Source organism: Lytechinus variegatus, chromosome 7, assembly GCF_018143015.1.
Source record: "Lytechinus variegatus isolate NC3 chromosome 7, Lvar_3.0, whole genome shotgun sequence".
Taxonomy (NCBI): Eukaryota; Metazoa; Echinodermata; class Echinoidea; order Temnopleuroida; family Toxopneustidae; genus Lytechinus; species Lytechinus variegatus.
The window spans coordinates 35,941,818-35,965,500 of NC_054746.1; the positions used below are offsets into that span (position 1 = coordinate 35,941,818).

The following is a 23,683-nucleotide window of genomic DNA, read 5'->3' on the forward strand; positions in this document are numbered from 1 at the left end:
TCTGGAATATGATTAAAAGGATCAATAATGATGGTATTTCGCCCAGGAAAAACATTGTTCTCATGAGAGAGAATAGTTCCGTTGTTACTGGCAATGACGTTGCGGATACCTTCGCCAACCACTTTAAAAACATAAACGATAGTTTTAAGGGCAAAGTTTTTACCCCTGAACAAATAGATATTGTTAAAAAATGTGAGGATATCATATCATCTTTTGGTGATGCTAAGGAATGTTGTGTCCTTAATGAACCCTTTACCATGTACGAATTGAGTATATCTTTTAAAAAATGTAAAGAGTCTTCTCCAGGTAAAGATGGCGTTGGGTATGAAGTATATAAAAATCTCTCACACAAAGGGAAAGGTATAATGTTAGCTATAATCAATAACATATGGGAAACAGGAATTGTTCCCCTCCAGTGTAAGCATTGCGTCATAGTCCCAATATTGAAACCACATAAGGAAGCTACAGACGTTTCTTCCTACAGGCCTATCGCTCTTAATGACTGTTTCATTAAAATAATTGAGAAAATCATCAAAGAAAGAATGGTATGGTTTACGGAAAAGCATAGTTTATTGCCATCTTGCCACAGTGCTTTTAGAAAGGCAAGAAGCACCAAGGACAATATAACTCAACTTGAAAATGACATTCAAAAAAGTATTGGGAATAAAGAACATACCCTGGCCGTTTTCTTTGACATGGAGAAGGCTTATGATAGACTATGGAAGGAAGGCTTGATATATAAACTTAATGAACTTGGTTTCCAAGGCAACATAGTTAAGTTCTTATGGAACTATTTAAGCGGGCGCTCTTTCCAGGTCCGGGCAAATAAGTACCTTTCAGGTATACAGGACATAGATGAAGGGCTACCGCAGGGTAGTTCCCTAAGTCCCGTCCTTTTCAATTTAATGTTGTCGGACATACCAATGGATGAATCTGTCAGTATTTCTATATACGCAGACGACTGTGTTATATGGAAAAGTGGAAAAAACATTGATTTTCTAAAAAGAAAAGTACAAACCTATGTGAATATCCTAAATGAGTGGTTCAACAGATGGGGTTTTACCCTTTCTAAAGAAAAATCTGTTACTTTGCTTTTTAGTAACACTAACAAATGTGTACAGATTGATTTAGATGAGGTCCCCTTACCACAAAAGGACGAACATTCATTTTTAGGAGTATTACTGGATAGAAAGTTAACATGGAGACCACATATAAATATGATTGTAACAAGAGCAAAAAAGAAAATAAATATAATGAAAAGACTAGTGGGAACAAAGTGGGGAAGTAGTTATAAAAGCCTTTTGAATTTTTATAAAGTGGTCATCAGGCCATTGTTGGATTATGCAGCAGAAGCATATGATTCAGCTCATGATCATGTGAAGAACTTCTTGTTGACAATTCAATACCAGGCTTTAAAACTGTGCACAGGGGCGTTACCGGGCACCTCCCTGGAATCCTTACAGGTAGATACTGGTGAATTACCACTTGATCTGAGAAGATATATGCTTAGCAAGGTTTACAAAGCAAAAATAAGACAAAACGCCAAACATCCACTCCAATCATCATTGAAGAACTGTTGGCAATTTGAATACGAAAAAAATAAGAAAGCACGAAAACCTCTTAGATTAAGAGTTTTGGAAGATGAGATACTCTACACAACTGAATCTTTTCAGTCTGATACTCCCATGCCTCCTTGGCATCTCTCTCCACCAGAAGTGTCATTGAAGCTGCATGAGCTTGTGTCCAAAAGTGACAACATTTTTTATCAATACAACACAACTGTGGAGTATATTAATACAACTTGGAAAGAGAATCTCCATATTTACACTGATGGTTCTAGAGACCCGGCGCACGGCAATGCCTCTGCTTGTTTTTACGTGCCTGCTATGCGGGTAATCGAAAGTAAAAGAATGCAAAATTTTACTTCATCGTATAGAACGGAATTGGTCGCCATAGTCTTGGCACTGCAGTGGTTGGAAAATTTGAACGTTTATAATAAAGTGGTAATTTTTACCGATTCTTTGAGTGCTATTGAAGCGGTGAAGGAAAACAATGAGGATAATTTCGTTAGAGAAATCATAATTACCGCTACTTGTCTAAAATATAAAGGTATATTAATTTGCATTGAGTGGATTCCATCTCACTGTGGAGTTAGTGGAAACGAAACGGCTGACTTCTATGCAAAGGCAGCCCTAAAACAAGAAATAGAGATTAATAATGGTTTGAATATCCAAGAAACAAAAAAGATTGTAAGAGTTCTTGCAAGAAAGGAATGGCAGAAGAGATGGGACAAGTCAATTTCAGAATTAAAAAAATACCAGAAAGCTGTCTCCGAAAAAACTCCCTTTGATTATCTCTGCACAGATAAAAGAGGTGAAAAAAATGATCCACAGATTACGTTTGGGAGGTTTGGGTTTAAATGACTTCCTTTTTAAGAAGGGAAGACACACGACTGGATTGTGTGAATTTTGTAATGAAAGAGAAACGATATACCATTTCTTATATGTTTGCCCTAAATTTATTATTCAACGAGCCCTCTTACTTGCTGAATTAAATGTTAACAATATCCCTGATGCGGAACGTAAAGTGGAGAATCTCACACTTAAGACACAAAGTGCTCTAATCAGATATTTTAAAAGGACTCATAGATTTCAAATTGGCTGCCCGGATGGCAACCATCTTAACAGGGTGTAGTCAAGAGTAAAGAGTTCTAGACTTTAGCAAATTATTACCTTCGTGACCAGAATACCTTGCTGAGCAAAGTTTTTATAATTATTCATAATTTTCGGGGGTAATTCTTTATGATGTTTTCACCGAATTAATCTATGTGTGCACCTTTATTGTCACTTTCACTTTATCACATGGCCCTTAAATGTCAGTATTTACTCTACTATAAATGTTTTCGTTTAAAAAAAAATAATAATGTTGATATGGTTCCGATCGATTTGACATAGATTTGCACCTGCGGAATTTAAATCAAGTTCCACGAGGTATTGGATAGAGCGCCCCCTGCTCACGTTTGAGAGACATAGGGAATACAATTTTTTTGTACTCCTGAGACGCCCTCGAAATGCACCTCGAGCGGGCTTGTCAGGATAACGTACTAATACAGGGCAGGAGAGGTGGTCTTGCACAATTTCCTGGGAACTTTTCTTACCTTTCTTTCTTTTACTTTTCAAACTGACATAATTTGAACAAAGAAATTATCATATTTTGGAAAAAAAGAAAAGCATATTTATAAGGCAACAATAGTCAAAACTGACTAGTTTGCCTATTCAAAATAACAACAACAACAACAACAACGTTCTGTGGACGTTCTACGGACGTCCAGAAAACCTTTAAAAAACCTTTGGAACGTTCCATGGACGTTCTGCGGACGTCCAGAAAACCTTTAAAACGTTCCAAAAAACGTTTTGCGGACGTCCAGAAAACGTTCTATAGGAACGTTTGGAGAACCTATTAAAAACTTATGTAAACAATGTAATGAATAAAAATATGTTATTATTTGCACCTCAAGCTCTTGGCTAGATTGTGGAATGGCACTTAAGAGTGAAATGTCTCCAATCAAATCATGCTTAAAGGGCAGACTTGAGTGGGATTCATTTGGATTTAACTCTAAATATTGCTTCAGTAAATTTATAGTTTATTGAAAGTATCGTCTGTAATGGTTAGTTATTATTTTTTTTGTTATGTTAGTACATTCCAAGACTGAATTAGTGTTTTTTAATCTTTGAGTGTGTTTCAGAACAATATTACAATAAAACGAAACACGAAAAGCATGAATTAATTACTGCTAAAGAGAAAAGAACTCATTAAAAGCGTTTATTTCAATATGTCTAACGTATTATATGCAAATTACCACTCATTTGCATAAAGTCCTATTTGGACGTTTTAAGAACGTTCATAAAACGTTCAATAAAATATGTCTCGTTATAAGGTTCCAAATAAAACGTTTTGTGAACATTCCATTTTGTAACGTCCAAAGAACGTTTAAAAACGTTCTTTTTGGAACCATTGTTTTTTCACAAATTGAAAGTCCAACTTGGACGTTATATGAACGTTTTCTAAATGTTTATTTCAGACGAGGACCTACGGGACCTGAATAAAACGTTTTTAAAACGTTCTGAAAACGTTTTATGTTTGCTGGGTAGACCATCCAAGTTTTGTTGAAAAGGGACTTACGGTTGCGGAGTTAAGTGTAATGACCTTTGACCTAAGCATGTGACCTCCGACTGCAGCATAACATACAGGTCCCCCAAGTCCATCCACTATCCAAGTTTGGTTGAAATGTGACTTACGGTTGCGGAGTAAGGTGTCATAAGAGACTCTTGCATGTAAACTTCAACGTTGACCTGAAAATGACCTTTGACCATATCATGTGACCTCCGACTGCAGCATAACGGCGGACGCGGCGCGACGAGGCGAAATCCATAGTATCCTCCGAACTGTAATACAAATAGATATAAATACACTGACAAACTAAATATACCAAGAAACTACTCACACGCACACACTCACTCACCCACCCACTCACTCACTCACTCAGCCAACCAACCAACTATTCACTCACTCATATATCACACACACACTCACTCACTCACACACTCACTCGCGCACACACTCACTCACACACCCACTCACTCACCCACCCAACCAACCAATCACTCACTCAGTCAATGATTGATCAATCAATGATTGATCAATCAATCAATCAATCAATCAAAAAACCAATCAATCAATAAACAAAAAATAATAATGCAATTAACCGACCAACCGAACATTCACCGAATCACTAAGCTATACATCAACAATCTTCCTATCAACAACTCAATCAATAAACAACTGCAATAACCTAAGAGATACCAGACAAGCAGACACAAAACAACAGCTCTTTACTTAACGTTGTTCACCACCAAATCTCTCAATAAACACATAACAGAATATCTAGAGTAGACAACATCTGTGCATGATATTCGTTATTCTATTCCACAAGAAAAGAAACCCATTATAACAAACATTATATCAGTATAATTAGATTTGGATAACCTATTTCTAGGAGCAAATCACGTTTGGTATTGCTATATGAATGATAGACCTATGCTATTTTTTCCTTTTTATTCAAAACATTGTCTCTGAATCTGAGTCAATACCCCGCCGGGTCAATACATGCGATGTGCAACATATTTTTCTTCGTTTACTAGCGAAATTAAGGAGCTGATGTCTGAAAAAAATATATATATTGCTGGTTTGAACTACTATAGGTTAAAGGAATTGTTTAGAAAGTCGTAGCTCAAACTTTCGGACTTTCTTCAACACGTGCACACGTTTCTTTCAAAATGCATTTAGAATCTTCATTTATTTAATGTGCGATCAACTTAGATAAAGAGGCGTTGCCTCAGGACATGAGTGCCATGCCGGGAGTCGAACCCGAGACAAAGACCCCTTGGTCTCAGTACCTCCAAAAGTATTAAACTCAATCAATCCAGATTGTTATTGTTATTTTTATACTTATTATTATTATTGTTATTAATCATCACTCTTCTTATTTATTATCATGATCCTCGTCACCAACATCATCATCAATAAACTTATCATGTTTAGGAAGAAAAGAAAAGAACCCAACCACAGAAAATAGGAGACATATGGAGTGCCGTCCTTTCAGTCATGAAGGTACCTCCGTTTTTCACTTGTCATGCTTGTTGTCAATTAAATCTTCACAGCTTTAATCTTGGCTACAAAGCCGTCCTTAACAACAGAGTAATCTGATGTGAAGGTCAGCTTAATATTATCCATCGCCTGATAACTCAGCTTGGTCATGTCGGTATGAAGTCCGGACAGACTGGACAAAAAAAGGGGGGGGGGGTGAAATAATAACACAATTCCTTTATGAATTTCTTGATGACAATTTGGTGAAACATGAATACTGTTGAAATGCTAAGCAACAACAGACTTGATAAAATTGATTAACACCAAGTATTATCTATTTGGCAAATAAATTAGCTCAGATTAATGTACGTTTACAATGTTTACCGCAAAACGAAAGTGGGATAGCTTGGCACATAAAGGTATACATTTATGGGCCCCGTATTACAAAGTGTTGTGATCGATCCAATCAACTACAACTATTGGAAGCCAACAACGCCCATATTTAAACTGCATATTTGATCAAAATATTTCCTAGATACCCATATACATTCATCGTTGTCTTGACAATGTTATGCTTCCTACTTGTTTACGAAGGATGTCTTGCAAATTTCTGATTGGAAAAGTTGTGACAATGATGGATTTTCATGTAGTTAAGGTTGATCGAATAAGTCGCAACTCTGGTAAGACGGGGCCCTGGGATTTAGACACATTTTAATACCGTCCTAAAACTAGTTTACTGGAAAATAGTTTAAGGTGTATAATGAGAACGGTCAAAGCGGTCTTGGAAGCGATCTTCCAAATCGGTTCAGAAAACCACCTGATGTAGTTTTGAAGATCGCTTTACCTCGTTAAACTGGTTTATAGCGCCCGGGGGGGGGGGGGCACTTCCATTGACGAGTGGAAACCATGCGTGACCATGGGGTTTCGAAAAGCACCCTAGTATTTTCCGTGTTCTGAAAATGCAACCCTTAACAAGTATTGATCTGTGAAACCCTACCCTTAACAAGTATTGGAAACAAAATGGTATCTCGACAAGTATTCCCTGAATTGTCCCCCTTAACAAGTACAACGATATCTTGTTATGTCACGGACGTGCACGGACGTCGGCTTTACCTTTACTTTCATTGGGTTCAGTACCACCCCACACACACCTCGCTCAAATGGGACCCTAAACACGTATTGTTGGGGGCAAAAAGTACATCCTTTATAGAGTATTTTAGTCTTTTTATGCCCTTGCAAATGGGACCGTAAACAGGTATATTTCCTAGCGAAGTATTTGCCCTTTTTCATTATTTTAGGTGTTTTTGACACCCTTATTACGTTATGTATATAACGTGCCTATCTTGAAAAAGAAATCCTTTCACGTGTTTTGGAGGCCCCGGGGGGCCACTTCCATTCACGAGTGGATACCATGCGCGACCATGGGGTCTCGAAAAGCACCCTAAACACGTAATTTCCATATTCTGAAAATGCACCCCTTAACAAGTATTGGCGTGTGAAACCCTACCCTTAACAAGTATTGGAAACAAAACGATACTCTTGGCAAATATTCCCTGAAATGAACCCCTAAACAAGTACAGGAATGTTTTATTGTTACGGGTCCTTCGGTCGTCGGCTTTACCTTATTTGGTTTAGTACGACCCCACCTTCTACACCTCGCGCAAATCGGACTCTAAACACGAAGTGTTGGGGGCAAAAAGGACATCCTTTATAAAACATTTTAATTTTGTTTTATCATCCCGCAAATTCGACCCTAAACACGTAATTTTCCTACCGAAATAGATACCCTTTTTCATTATTTTTGTGTTTTTGACACCCTTATCACGTTACGTACGTAACGTGCCCTATCGTGAAAAAGACATCCTTTTTACGTTTTTTTTGGTCACGCATGGTATCCACTCGTCAATGTAAGTTGCCCCCCCCCGGGTTTGGGGGTCAAGCATGGTATCCGCTCGTCAGGTGCCCCTCCCCCCGAGTTTTAGCGGAATGAATTTCTTTGGTAAGTGATCATCACACATTTCGAGCGCGCTACTTCAAGAATGTCTACGTTGCGTTAACCCAACCCCACTAAGTGTTCGTTCCCATAGCAACAACCACTTTCAGATGATCAAGTTGGAACGCGAGCAAAGCGATCTTCCAAACCAATTTCCTGAACCGATGAGAACGAGGTATAAAAATTTGCTCTCTTTTGTTATATTATATAGAATGATTTAATAAGTAACTTACGGGGTTTCCGTTTGTTGAATGACGACTTTAACAAAGTCGTAGTTTGCCTCTGTGTGAAATTTAGTAAAGGTGAGCTGAAGTGAATTTTGTGGAGAACTAACGGAGTAGCTGCAGTCGCCGCCGTTGGAGTATTGACTTGGATAATTCGGAGACTGAATGGTTACCTCGCATCCGGGGCTAATCGTAACGGTGTCTTTACAACCGATCGGCGTTGTTGGACAGCTGCTCCCTCCTTGGACGCAATAAAAGAATTATACTGAATTGAAAATATTAATCCTAACCATTATAGCCATTATTCTTTTAATTGATGCTTTGCGATATGCATTTGGGTGTGAAGGCAAACTGATAAAACATTAAGGGAACTCAAGCACAAACAAATCAAAGCAAGATATCCACTTAAGTTTGGTTTCTAAATTCGAAATGAGATTTTTTTGCCTCATCAAAGTCATCACAGTATTGTTCAAATGTATAATATATTTATATATTTCTTTTCTGGCTTTTCTTTCTAGACACTGACATCTACATTTTCATAAGTTTTTGTAAATTCTTTCATACATTTCCTTCAAAAGAGGAAATCACAAGCGATCAATGAAATAAATAATCACCAATTCACAAGTTATTATGATCATCGGTTGCGACCCATCAATAATAGCAATTGCTATATATATATATCCATGCATGGTTGGACATTATGACTTTGATTTGTTTAAGCCCCCATAATTTATCTACTATGCCATATGAATAGTGAAAACAAAAGAAAACAAAACAAAACACAATTCGACCCCCACACCACTGAATACTACTAAATAAAACTTCGAATTTGCGTTTTCTTCTGCTCAACGTTTTGGCGAAAGTGGAGTTGTCAGTTGTGTGTAAGGTACCTTGACCAGTCGCCGACTGTAAGAAGCAGAAACCTATATCATACAATGTTCTCTCTTCGTGGCGAAGACGATGTTTGTACAATAATCAGGCCTACCTGTTGTCACCTTTGAGTATGTAGCATGAAATCCTTTCGCATTCACTGTGTCGTCAGAATGGAAGTTCACCATTATTTCCCGACCTTCTACATCTGGAGGTATATTATTCCCGCAGTAAGTGGTCCCAAAATCAAACATATCGTCTACAATTATTGTAAGCCCATCCCAACAACGGTTATTCGTTGTGTCATAACTTTCGAGGTTAAAGAAATCGAAATGAACGCGGATCAGTTCGCCTGGTTCTGCCTGGAAAGAAAAAAGGTGAACAAAAACATTATTTTGATATCAATAGTAACAATAATAATAATGTTAATAATAATAATAATAACAATAATAAAAATAATAATAATAATAATGGCAAATTTTTATATAGGGCTTTTCCCAGGACGGCTCAAAGCGCTTTACAGCATAGTATTACCCCGGTCATTGGATTCATTTCAATCCCGCACGAAAAGTGTACAATTTCCATTCACTGGGGAGCATTCCTTGCATTCGTCACAGCATCATTTTGGCGCTGGCAAATTCAAACATACTCTTTCGCATCCTATCGGGTTCCCATTTAGCACCTAGGTCGAGAGTGGCAAAGTGTGAATTAGCGTCTTGCCAAAGGACGCTAGAACGCGGTGGGATTCGAACATACGACCCCCTGTTTACAAGGCGAGAGTCAGAACCACTACACCACGGCTCTTCCAATGATAATAATGATACTGCTACTACTGCTACTATTACTACTAACTCTAATAATAATATCAATAATAATAATAACGAAGAGAATGGGGTATTACACGGTGTGGTGAATACCTCTATGCCATAAGTATTTTTTCAGCATCGTAAAGGTTGCTCTAAAACTTTTGAATTTGAATTTTGACTTTACATATTTCACAAGTAAACACAGTATAAACACAACATAGGCCTCATATCAGAAGACTAAATATATTAATATAAATCAGACATGATGCTGATGAACAACATTTGTATAACCCCCTTTATCTGTACAAATCATCCAAAGGTGCCGGCTCATATTTTATTACTCCGACCAAGATGCTCCCATTGCTTTCCAGGAGTATCTTGGTAGGAGGAAGGTCGGAGTGGGTTTCCTCCTACCCTAATTCTCCGATCAAAACAACCTACGTCTGGGATGTGATAAGATTAATATCTTTGGAATTTCAATCCATCCATAAACTAAATATACTCCAAGATCCACGGTCTGATTAAGACTACAGTGAACAGGCGCGGATCCAGGAGGGGGCCGAGCCGGCCCCCCTATTTTTTGACAACCTGCAGAAAAAGTGTATACTCTTTACCTTGATAGAAACTACGAAAAACAGAAAGAAAAGAATTTTTTTTCCCATTATGTAATTTACAGCCTCGTAACGACCGGCCCGAAGCCAAAAGGAAACAAAAAAGGTGAGGGGAAGAATTGGAAAATAGACTTTATATAAAAATTTTCGCTCGCGCTTCGCGCTCGCATTGCATGTGTAATGAATCCCATTCAAGAGGGTTAAATGACACTAATATATAACCAATATATATACAATATATCCAGTTCTGATATCAATTTGCTCACCGTTTTTTAGCTCGCACATCAAGCTTTCATTATTTTGTTTGATTTACACAAATTGTTAATGTGTATCAAAATGTTCAGCTCGCGCTGCGCGCTCGCATTGTTTGATTTGTGAGAAACCTATGCTCTTTGGAAATTCTTACCAAAATTTGTCAAAATGCTCCTTTATCATGTCAGTATATCAAAAAATTAAGCTCATGCTTCGCGCTCGCATGTAATAGTTTGAGACACACAGCTTGTTTATTTAATTAAAAACACGCTTAGACTGTTCATTTTTTTCAGGTCGGAATATCACAAATTTTGAACTCGCGCTTCGCACTCTCATTATTTAATTGGTGATACTTGTAAAAACAGTCCTAATTGAGTCACTTTTCACGTTGCTATATGATAACATTTCGGCTCGCGCTTCGCGCTCGCATTGTTTAGTTGGATACTTATCTTTGTTCATGATTATAAATACTGCTCTGAATCTTCAGTTCTAAGGACATGAAATATCAAAGATTTTTAGCTCGCGCTTCGCGCTCGCATTATATATCAAGACCACATAAGATACATTATACTGTTTATAGCAATAAAAACTAACATATACTTAAAACTTCAGTCTTTAGTTAGGACTACCCCCTGAAAAACTAACAAAAAAAAGCCAGATTGTAGCGGCCAATCGAGAAAATTGTTGATCAAAATATTTTTCGGCCCCCCCCCCCTATTGGCGAAAGCTGGATCCGCCCCTGGTGAAGTCAATATATACTGTAATTTACACATATTTGATTGGCAAAAAAAGTGAAAATACACGACTTAATGGCATGCTACACCTTCAACAATGAATGTCACTTTCTTGAGCGCATTCGGTTCATTGTGTGTATATCACAATGACGAGAAATTAACAAAGTCTAAAGAGTCTTGTTGAATTTAGACACCTCTCCCGTCATATTAACCATCTCTTGAACAAACTGACAAGGGAAAAGACACATTAGCCCAAAGGTTATGTCCATTTTATCATGTTTATGGGAACAATCATACATTGACGATACATTATTATTATTATTATTGTTATGATTATTATTATAATCATTATATATTTGGCAACGAAAGTATACAAATTGTACTGTGTAAAGACAAAAATAGAATTGAATTTGAACAATTTAGTATTAGTAATTAAAAACGAAAGGAAAGGATAAAAAAGTATAACAATGGTTTTCAATGGGCCGGGACTCGCAAAAGTAAAATTCAGTACTATTGCCCAGAAGGCATGCGAGCCCTCACAGAAAACCACTGAGAAAGCATGGCTCATTCTGGTATATACAATTACATTAAAATTCAATAAAAATAATTCAACCAATATTGACAAGTATGTACAGCCAGGCAAGATAAAAGAAAGAGGGGGGGGGTATAGTTTTAGATATCATTATACAATTTACATTGCTATAATTCGTTTAGAATTTTAAACAATATTTGTTCAAATAAAAAAAAAAGTGTATTATCTGAATAATTTATATAATTTCAAATAGTTTTCAACCAACCTTTAAATACGTAGAGAAAGACTTGCCGTTACTGTATGGAGTGGTTCCATCATAGCCAGGGGAACAGAATGTGCCAGTTTGAGCTGTTAGCATCTCGCGATCAACTGCAACGGTTTGATGGGAAGTAAGCGTTATCGGCCACTGGGGCTTAAACTTGTTTGTTTTTTATTCCGAAATAAAAAAAAAACAGTATAATCAAATGCTTATTAAATTACAATTGACATGGGTAGATGGCCCATTACAGAGCTGTGTGTGTTAACAGTGCTGTTCTGCACGGGGTCAGTAACACACGCAAAATGCTCAACTGAATCTATATAATTCTATAATATCACCTCCTTAAACTATCGTGAACATGACCCCATCCTTTAGAATTTCAATGACGACCATTCCTATATAGACACTATTGCTCAAACATATTACATCTGTAAGTTTGATATATTGATATCATACATGTGATATTTCGAGTTATTTCTCGATTGTAAAATATTGAAAATCTGTGATTTGGTACTTGTACACTCTTAAAACAGTTGGGCAAAAAATGCCTCAACTTTTAACAAACCTGATGGGCAACATACTGTCCACGCAACCATTGGTTAAAATCTGCCCAAATTGGGTAATAAATTTGCTCAATTGGATAAACATTGCCCAAAACATATGTGTATACATATAAATATATATATTTACCAATACACATTACCCACCACATTGGATACTGGACAGTATGTTGCCCAACATTTTAAGTGTGTATGTTTATGTACAATTACCAATTCAAATCTCTTGCCAAATTTTTTTTATTATTCTTTTCAACACAAATGCCTCTATTTACACGTCATTCAGCGGATCTTGACCAATATCTTCCATAAACAGAAATTACCATAAAATTCTCTACGTTGTAGAGGAATGTCGCTATGGAATGATTTGAACAATGATATCAAGGTAAAGCTCTAAATAAATGTAAAAAAAACTTCTGAAAGATGAATTTTTCTCTCAGTTTTAAAACCTGCCAATAGCACACTGCATGTCACTATTATTTACGATTATCATTTCTTGTTGTTTGTTATTTCCCCTGCATTAGCCCATTTTTTGCATTGTATTTCAATGTTATTTGTTGTTTACTCATGTATGTTTCATATTGCTTTGTATTTAAGTTCGTACTTGTGTGTGGTGCCCCAACCACTAGTTTTTTAAACTTCCAGGGGCTTCAAATCCCATGTTTTTATCAAAATGTATAAATGTATTTTTATGATTGATTGGAATAAATTTTGAATTAAATTGAATTGAACTCATGTTCTAGAAATTTTAATGTGTGGTAAAGTTCGGCCGCGAGTTAAATTACGCGTTCTGATGCACTTTAACCCGAGAATTGCAAATTTTAACTCCTTGGCCAGATTAACATCTTAGATAACACATGGGATCAAAAGTTTGCATTTCACGCAAGTGGGTTTAAAATCAACCTTTTTCGTAAACAGGATCAGTCAAAATACTCAATGATTGAGCCAATATACCAATCTGTTATGTCCGACCGACCGTCAAAAAATAGTAATAATCTACCAGAATTCTGGTGGATTCTGACCTATTTATTCGGTCGGACCCAATATTTTTAAGATTGTATGTATGGCTTTTTTTCTTTCTTTCATTTTGACCAGGTGATCTCGTTCATTAGAGATAATCACAATGATATCCTTATTTTTTGCTTCATGTATCGCGTTCCAGCTTTGTAAGAACAATAATTTTGTAAAGTTCCATTTAGGTAGATAAATGAACCCCAAATCACGTGTGTATGTGTTTGTGGGGGGTAAGGGTGGGTGTGTATGGGGGTTATGCGTGCGTGTGTAAGCATTATATTAGAATGATAATACCGATACATATTTCTATTTATTACCATTTGTTTCGTCTGGTATATCGCAGAATTCTCCCTGGAAAGTGTATAAACATTGGCATTTGCAAGTCTTGTCTCTGTATCCGTTGGCACCACATGGGTCAGTTCCAGAGCAAAGACTGTCACCGGGGTACATCTGGTTGGCCAGTTTTATGTCAAAGAAGCTAAGACCTTCACGTTGGCCCATATCATGAACTGCAAAAGGATCCCCTATCGGCTTCAACACTACTTGACGGTCTATTCCGAAATCCTTTTCGATGAATCATTTCCATATAAGAAAGAGAGAGAGAGAGAGAAGGGGAGGGGGAGATAAGTAAAGATATATTAGACACACATGTACAAAAACAATAATATCAAATGATTATGATTTCATGTAATAACATCAGAAAAAAAGGGAAAGCGGTGGCATTAAATCATCAGCCTACCTTTATTAATGGCAGTGTGCATAATTGTTCTCACAAAATTTCGCTAAATTTTAATACTCAATAATTTTGTTCATTGTCCTCAAATTTTGATGAAATTTTCGTTGTTGTGCTTATTGAATTTAACTCCATTTACTTAGATAAAATCATTTTCAGTCTGCAGTACGACTTTTAAATAAATAAAAATATATTGTCTTTATCTATTGGCAAAAGTGGAAATCAAGAGAAAACAATCACACAGCATTATGACAAGGGTACAAAATGACCCCTTATAAATTAGGAATTTCGAAATTGGACTATCATCTGAAAAGGGAGAATTACCGGAACCTAAAATCCATAGAAAATACATCAGTCGAATATAAAAATTGATTTCAGTAAAGGGTAGTGAAGGATACTATATCGTGCACATATTATCATCTGGTCTTAAACATGGTGGTGTTCTCATGGCAATGGTTAAGTTCCGGTCTGACTACACTTTTATGGAGTGTCTAGTGCCAGCTCTAGATTATTGTAACCCAGCAGTGAAAGTATGTAGATTAACTGAATTCGTTTTGAAACGAGAAGAAAATGAAAGATTGAGTTAATAATGAATTTCAATTAATTATCTGGCATTAATCAAGAATGAAAAATCATAGCATGTGATTTCCCAACCTTTAGTTCGAGTTACCGAACATATTGCTTCGAAGAAAAAGTATGTTCGCCAATGCAAGATGATATGATATTATACCTTTCTGCTCGCATCAGCGTCAGCGTGCCTGCTATTGTTGAAACCAAACGAAAATGCTATCGCAATGCCATCTGAGGTAAGAGTGAAGTAACTGGACGCCGTGTGTACTTCCATTGCGATCTAAATAATGTAGGACTACAGCCCTACCCAACAGAAGAAGCAGAAATAGTGAAATCGACCAATTTCAGTCCTTAACAAAGTGTCCTCGTTTTCAACATATCATTATGTAATAATCATCAGAAGAGGCGTAAGACAGCACTTGATGATTCAGAACTAATTTTCCTAATAAACAAACGCTTAATTGCTCCTACGGCAACCGTCAATCGCGCGACGGCGAGAAAGGCTACCTTAAATGGCGATTTAAGACCCAGACCAGAGTTAAAAGTGAATTTGACAAATGAAAACTAGTAGAAGCCACAAATTACAACATCGTAATTTTTATCAATATTCAACGCTTCGAGAATTTTTTTTCAATTTGCAGAGGAAAAATGACACTGAAAAAAGTATTCAGAGGTCAAATGGACGGAGGCCTGCAGCTCTTCATTAGTTTTGTGTGTATTTTTTTTTGTATATCTCTTATTGGACCATTGGACCCAAATTGCTATGACAGGAAAAGTTTAAACTCATAATCTGAATGCAGACAGAGTTGGAAAGCTTCGCCAATAAAGTTGGGAATAAAATATGACGAAAACTACTAAAAATCTGTAGATTGTGTCAATTTAAGTATTTCGGAAAATAATCATATTCATATCTCTACGTGATGTTAAGCGTTATTCTCGTAGCCCATTTGGAGCTACTCTAAGGCGAAATACTCAGCTGGGAATCGGTGAATGTGCATATACCGTGCCATGCTTACTTGCTGTGTTTTGAAATTTATAAGCTTTCGATTGATTCAATGTAGTCAATTTCAATTTTGGGTCGGAGCGTCTTAAAATGCTGGCTATAGGTGCTAAAAAAACATTTTCTATGAGCATAAAAGTTCCAGCCATATATTTATTAAAATATATGATTTCGGAAGTCGACATTATATTAGCCCAAACTCTTCCCAGGCATGAGATCCTGGATCTCGTGTGTATCCTTTAGAAGAGACGATGAGATGACAATATCTCGGATCTCGTCATATAACAATATACTGGTCACGTCTAGAATCTTATGGTGACACTCTTTAGAAGAAATGATTAGATATATTAAGAGGCTTGTCCACTTGTAGCGCCGCAAGCGCACAAAGGTCATTAGTATGTAGGAATATTTGGCTTACATGAAGTTATAAGAATGGTTAAGGATCTTTACATTTGATCATCTCATAAAGAATGTCAAGATAAGATCTGAAATCTCATCTGATATCTTCTAAAGGATGTAGACTTGACGAGATCCGGGATCTCATCTGAATTCCTCATCGAATGTTCGAAAAGATGTCCGTATTATGAGATCCAATATCTCAACATCTCATCATTGGATAATAAGGTCTCGACTTCCCCAAATAATTATCTCAACATCTGGTTGGAATTTTTAAAGTTCCCATACTTTTCTGAAAGGACATCGACGGCGACGACGACGCGATAAAACCTCTGACTTACACTGTATGTACCCTGGCCGCGCTGTTGCCTGTTCGCACGAAGTAGCAATATAACCATTCCTAATGGCGCTGTCACACCTTGGCGTTTTAGACAGCGTGTGCCCGACGTATGAGGAATTTAGCGAATACGCTGGCGTACGTCGAATACGTTACGGGTAAGTTTTGCATACGTTAAGAGTACGCTAAAACACGCTGGTATACGTCGTCATACGGCGAGGTCGTCGAAAAATTTTGTGCAAGCACAAAATTTTTCGACGTATGCCAGCGTATGGCTCATACGTCCCGTATACGCGGGCCATAAGTTGTAGGCAGGTTACGCGATCGTTGATACACGTTGACACACGTTACTCGTAAGTTACTCATAAGTCGATGTACGTCGAGATAATGTCCAGCGTACCCTAAAACTTACTTCTAACCTATGAGTAACGTGCTTTGAACGTATGTGTAACTTAACTCCAACGTATATGGACGTATGAAGACGTGCTCCTGACGACCACAAAACTTACTGAACGTGTTTATAACTTACAACTACCGTATAATGGCGTATTGACAACGTTTATAGGAATTGGTATATAAAGGTGGGGTTCACAGGAGTTTTCTTCGGCATGGCGGTGGTGTTGATACGGTGATGTATCGTGCGGTTATGATTTGAATAGTCGAGCGGCAGCCTTTTTATAGGCTACGACACGTGTTCGTCAGCGATACGCTGCCGCGCGCTATGCGTAAGTTAGGCTATCGTAGGGCATAAGTTGTGTACGCCAGCAATACGCTAAGCATTCGTTGGAATACATCACTTATAAGTCCCGGTTCCACTGGGGGGAAGTTGAATTACGCATGAATTGCGAATACAAATTTCGGTCATTCGTTGTCATCCGCATTAAATTTGGCAAAAAAAATAAAAATCCACTTTAAAATTGCGGATACATAAAAGATGTACAGCGAACAAATTACGATTAAAAGCGGAAATATCACGAATAAAAACGAATTACCTTGCGAATGCTATTTTACGAGGGATATTGCTTGTAAAATTGTGGAATGTATTGCAGACATTGCGAAAATGTAACGAAAGTAATGCGGAAGTATAACACATGTATTGCGGACAAAAATAGGATGCTAAACGATTATTGCGGAAGTATTACGTATGCATAGAGAATGCAATGCGCACGTGGTGCGGAAACAACGGTCGCATTGCGAATGTGATACATTTGAATCGAGACCATATAAAAGAAGAGCACTCCACTCTTCAGCGTCGTGCTTGAACCTCCACTGTGTCAACAAGGTTTTGGCCCCTTCGCCATTCTCCAGGAACTATTTGTCCATTCTTCAGCTGCCGGTCCACAAGCCTGTTCTGTAGGACTGGGTAGCGGGTGCGCATTAGGTTGTGGAGCAGAATGCAAGTCTTCAGTATCAGCCTGACTGTGTCGGCATGGTGCTGTATGGTGATGAGAAGGACTTAGAATCTATTCGCCATGATACCAAATGCGTTCTCGACGACTCTCCTGGTCATCGACAGCCTGTAGTTATAGATACGCTCTTCCCTGGTCAGGGCCTTTGCACTGTATGGCTTCATTAGGTATGTTCTCAGAGAGAAAGCATCGTCGCCCACAATGAAGTATGGGACATCTTGGGTGTCATTGGGTAAGGGATCTGGATTTGGCCAACCCATAATGTCGCCGTTCTCGAGACCTTGCTTCAGCTCACTTTGGTTGTATATTTGAGCATCTGATGCGGAACCGTTTCCTGATACGTCAGCCCAAAGAACCTTGTAGCCAGAACTGACCAGGGCAACTAAAATGATACTGAAAAAGCCCTTGTAGTTGTAATATTCCGAGCCTGAGTTTGGGGGAGCTTTGCATGCCACATGCTTGCCATCAATCGCGCCGATTGTGTGAGGAAAGTTCCACCTCTGCAACCAGTCATTGGCAATTTCACGCCATTCTTCATCGTTGGTAGGGCAAGTCATCTGTTCATCAAGGTACTCTTCTGATATGGCTGTACATACTTCTCTGACAACTTTGCTGATTGTGTTGTGAGGGACCCTCCAACCGTACTGCATGTCCCTGTATTTTGAACCAGAGGCAAGATGGCGTAGGGTTATGGCCACTTTGAGTCCAGGCTCTAAGTTCGCTCTGAAGTTGGTCTGTGTCTTGAGCAGTCGAGGAGTGAGCCGGTTCACCAGTTCGTCAAACATGTATGGGGGCGTTCTCCTAAAGTTCTGGAAGGCACGTGGATCTTCGTTACGCAGCTCCACCATCAATCTATCGTACATGCCTAGATCTAGTCTTCTGCCAATCCAAGGTCTCACCCAGACAGCTCTTTGATTTCTCCTTCGCTTTCTTTTCCGTATTTGGATCAAACGTTGAACTTGGAAGAGAAGATTGTTATGTTGTTGGATGGCTGCAACTATCAAATGTCCGTGATGATCCATGGCAACATCCTATATTCTACACAACTGTTCTTAAAATGACGGTCAAATTTCATTTTCTGTTACATTTATATAATAATCTGGGTTTACGATGAATGTTTGCTGTGTACTCGCAAAATACAAACGCACTATTCGTGACCAGTCTGTAAGCATTCTTTATAAATTATTATAGCTTGGTATAAAGTCGTATTAGGCACGCTATGCATTCGTTTCGCATTCTATCCCAGTCCGCTACTTATCCGCAATCCCATGTCCGTTGCGGATATCACAGGATAACTGCGAAAATTCAGCGCATACATTGAGTATGCATTGCGTATGCATTGCGCATATAAACCGGATGATTTCCGCTCCCAGGAGTTTTGGGCAGCCCAAAACTCCTGGGAACGGAAAAATGTGCCTTTGCGGATGATTACGGACATGTGCGGAAAATAACCGTCTTAAAACAGCATACTTTACGAATATTGCGGATGTTTAGCGTCTGGAATCAAATTTTATCCGCAATTTATGCGCAATCCATCCTAAATGTCACTGGGACCGGGCTTTTAACGAAGCGTTCGATATAAGTTACTTATACGTTATGTATACGTCCAACTCGTTATGAATACGCTAAGTATACGCCCAGAGTTGAAAAAAAATCAAAGTTCAGCGTATGCCGACGTTTTAGAGAAATTTTGATACGTCGGGCATACGCTGTCTTAAAAGCCAAGGTGTGACACCACCATAAGACACAGAATCAGGAAATGAGTCAACTTACTCTTGCGCCGTAGTGCATTACTGACTTAAAATCATAAGGCAAGTTGGTGAACGTCGAAGTTTTGTCGAAGTTATTGGCAAAGCCACTTGTAATTTTGGTCGTGTCGATATCAACGTAATTATCTCGATCTGAGCGGGACTGTTCATGATTAAATCCAACTGCATGACCGATCTCATGAGCCACGATCCCGAGCTAAACAAAAATAGTGAAAGGAGAAAAACGAGTTTCACATGATTTTGTAAGACTTTTACATGGGCCGAAATTATAAAGGGCATTCAAAAATGATGTTCTTAAATCATGATGAACCTGTATTTTCAATCCAGCTCACAGAGAACATGTTACATGATGTGTTACTGTAATTTTTACTCAAATCTATCATTAAAATAATCAATTACTCGGACTATGCTAATTATTGATAATAAAACTTATCAAGACAATAGTGACAACGATTTATTGTAAATGCAATTGGAAACCGTCTACCGTGTCTACACTTCCTAATACAAGGCTTGCTCTGATGCCGTTACATATTCTACCCAGACATCTCGACCAACTTATTTCTTACATGTTAAGTTAATTATACCTTGGTACATCCATCTCCAATAGAAACATCTTGAGGACCTCCTTGTCTGCCAACATATGAATAGCATCTACAGATTGGAATAGAATAAATTATTATCAATAGAGGAATCACAAAAAAATATCGTTCATATAGATAGACCATGTAGATAGCTCGGTTCTCCGACACTGAATTCACGAATCAATCTAATTCAATACATTCTTATTTGATCCGATATAAATACAAGCCAGAATACCAAGAAAAACTTTCTCCCACTTGGACATTCTATGATGCTTTCAATAAAACAGAATGTAAAAGAGACGTGCCTATGCAAATTCGAAAAGTTAACAGGTAAAAGAACACGTGTATTTTCATTTTTTTTTCGTAACGTCACTGTTCGAGCTGCGTGATATGCCGAATGAAGAAGCGTGTATGAAATAACATGGCTGATGTTACAATTAATGCACATGTACGATCATCTAATATTTCAAGAAAATGGCAAGTTTTGAATTGATAGATTATTGTTAAACAAAATCCAAAATATAAAGAATATAAGTATAAGAAAAACAGACCAGTCATCCTAATTATAAAGCCTTCAAAAAAGAAATAAAGAAAGAAATGAGCTTACCCGTCACCCTTGATGAACTTGAGCCTATCCTCGGTTGGATAGGAGAATGGTTCGAAATAGACTCCTGTATGTTCCTCCCAATGAGCCATACCAGCCTTGATGGCATCGACAGTTGCTTGATCCAATCCTACAAATCATAACCCATGAAAGAAACGGCAATGTTTTCACCTGCGTACGACGCCAGACCGACTATTACGTTATTACCAATGACGTACCATCGTTCGATTTGGAATCGGTTTCGTTGATGTAATTAACAAGTTTTCGCACCGCCACACAAAACGAATTCCAGAACACAGTAAATGTATTGAGAATGCAAATAAAGTGACTATGAAGAGCTGAAAGGTCTCCATCGAAAATTGGTGAACAGCAAAAGCAGTTCGTCCTAAGTTTAGGAGTTGACGAAAAATCACAAATATGTCATTGTCCAGAGTTCAGGACGAAACGGCTGCTCATGTGCACAAATTTTCGACAAATACTTCTTGGTTGCTAGTTGTCACGAGTGTCATTTGACAATAACTTTCTGTGTTCTTGAAAGCGTTTTGCATGGTAAAGCAAAACATCGCTATTGTACACATGAACAATTATGTTCAACTTTGCACCTTTAAAGGTGCGGACCAGATGTCACACTGGGAACAATTATAAGGTGAATTTGTACCTTTTTTGGAAAGGTGAAACTTTGCACCTCTCTGCAAGCTGCAAATTAACACCCGTATGGTGCAGAATTGCACCCCCAATGTGTTATATTGTTTGGTTTGAACCAAGGGCTATAATGCATACTGTCAGAAGGTATAGAGATTTGAAACGAATTTACCATGATTTTTGTATATGATATTGATGTTGACTTAAGTGTGGTATCAGTTTCGGTCGAAGTTTTTCTCCACCGATACACGTGTTTTTAATTACAGTCAAATTGTTAAGCTAAATACTGCATCAATCTTCGGTGGCCAGCATATACTTTATCTTGAAGAAATGCAGATGACTTACCATTGTATTTAGAACCTGTATTAGGCTTTGATAAAGCTTTAATATTATGTATCTTCTATAATGTAATATTTTAATCTGTCAAAAGTGTTATGACCAGTAAACCCCTTTTAATCAGTTGCTCATTTGTGAAAACTTTTGAATATATTGAAATTACTAAGCGCTATTTTTCTGTATTTTTTAAATTATTCTGACAAAGAGACCTTGAAAACTAAAGCCCAATTCACAATCTGTGGTGCGAATGCGTACAACCGTTGCGATTTTGTGGGATAATATATTGTGACGAAAATTAATGATCGTAAACGATCGCACTAGCAAATTGTGAAAGCCCCATTACTTTACAAGTTTAGTTTTCTAATAATACATATACATATACGCATATCATATCGTTAATGTTCAGCCAATCCACACTGGATTATCCTATGCTTTAGGTTTTCATTGATATGATAAATCCTGATGGCTTGAAAGGTATACCCCTAAACAAAATCTTACCACTTGTAATTTCATATGGAACTCTGCCGTTTGGCCATAGTGCCGCAGAGAACGTGGTGGCTTTCCGCTTGGTACGGGAGTTACCGCCGTCGCTTAACTCTGCCTTTTGCTCCTTGTTGAGTATCATATCAGTTTGGTAGGCACTGGGAGAATACCCCTCGTCTGCTGGTTGAGAACGATTGAAGGGATTGACGTCTTCGACTTCAATCTCAATGATTTCGTCATGGAACTTCACCTTCTCAAAATGAGGCTGGTGACAAAGATTGGACATAAACAATAAGAGAGGTTTTTGGGGGTGGGTAGAGCAGGATTTTCCATATGGGGGCACATTCTATATAGGAAAAAATTGACAAGCAAAAAAAAATGTCTTCACTTTCAAAGGAGGTGGGGGGCACACTTCGGTTTTAACAGCAATTTTACATTACAAATTTTAATTTTGCTTCTCAAGAGGGGGGGGGGGGGGCAAGGGCCGGCTGTAACCCCCTGGATCCACCAGAGGGTTGAGGATGAAAAGGAACAGTGAAATTCAGGAGATAGAACGCGTATGCAATTACATTCTGCTTTACTACTACGCGACCGTCTAGCTTAATTTTTGGATTTAGCACTGAGCATTTTGGGTCCATCGCTTACACCAGCAGCGAGAAATACACATTGTTCCAATGAAGCCTTTGCAGAAGCTTTGCTTAAAGATATTTTAATTGATATGTCCGTGGCATACAATATAAAGATTGACCATTAAAGAAAAAAAATCTATATTAATTAAAATTATGAAGATAACTATTGGAAAGTGTAAATGGTGAAATGGTTTTGTGGTTCACTTCGTACAACACTACATGCTATAATGCCCATCTCCCAATTCCGACCGCTATCTGTTTTAAATCAAATGATGATAATTTTACGGCATTCCTTCACGGATTTACTCCTTATCAAGGAAATGCTTGTGGAGCATACATGTAGATAGCTTCAGACAGTTTTTATTTTATAAGGGCAACAAATATTGATACAAGGTCTTTGCAAGATAATAGTTACTGCAGATGGTCAGAATACCTAGACTGTTCTGAGTTATACTCACCACTTTTGTTTTGGTGTAGCCCCCTTGTTCTTCCAGTGGTTTGGCAAGGGAAGAGGCCATGAGAATGGCTACCAAGACAGAGAATTGCGATATCCTCAACATCTTTCTTGTTTAACGATTAACAAGCAGGATGAGAAATGTCCACCGACGGATTTTTACTCAAAACCAACCATGTATTTATACAATCGGGATCTCGTTTCTGTTGCATCTTTATTGACTTGCCTTGGTTTATTATAAT

The 23,683-nt window shown here is 37.9% G+C and overlaps 1 protein-coding gene across 1 annotated transcript; it reads right to left on the bottom strand.

Moving 5' to 3' along the window:
* Nucleotides 1–5,700: 5,700 nt before the first annotated feature.
* On the bottom strand, nucleotides 5,701–23,674 carry LOC121419141 (blastula protease 10-like). The gene is made up of 10 exons (XM_041613470.1): nucleotides 23,446–23,674; nucleotides 22,374–22,623; nucleotides 20,901–21,027; nucleotides 20,297–20,363; nucleotides 19,717–19,908; nucleotides 13,816–14,062; nucleotides 11,934–12,037; nucleotides 8,849–9,095; nucleotides 7,873–8,104; nucleotides 5,701–5,839 (listed from the first exon to the last, which is right to left on the bottom strand). Exons 1-10 carry the CDS (start codon nucleotides 23,545–23,547, stop codon nucleotides 5,707–5,709), a joined length of 1,701 nt encoding a protein of 566 aa, XP_041469404.1. The 5' UTR covers nucleotides 23,548–23,674; the 3' UTR covers nucleotides 5,701–5,706.
* Nucleotides 23,675–23,683: the final 9 nt, after the last annotated feature.

Coding starts and splice junctions, on each gene's coding strand:
- LOC121419141 (XM_041613470.1), bottom strand. CDS start 23,547: ATGTTGAGGATATCGCAATTCTCTGTCTTGGTAGCCATTCTCATGGCC. Junction 22,624..23,445: donor GCTACACCAAAACAAAAGTG/GTGAGTATAACT, acceptor CTTTGTCACCAG/CCTCATTTTGAGAAGGTGAA. Junction 9,096..11,933: donor CTTTCTCTACGTATTTAAAG/GTTGGTTGAAAA, acceptor TTTTCTTTCCAG/GCAGAACCAGGCGAACTGAT.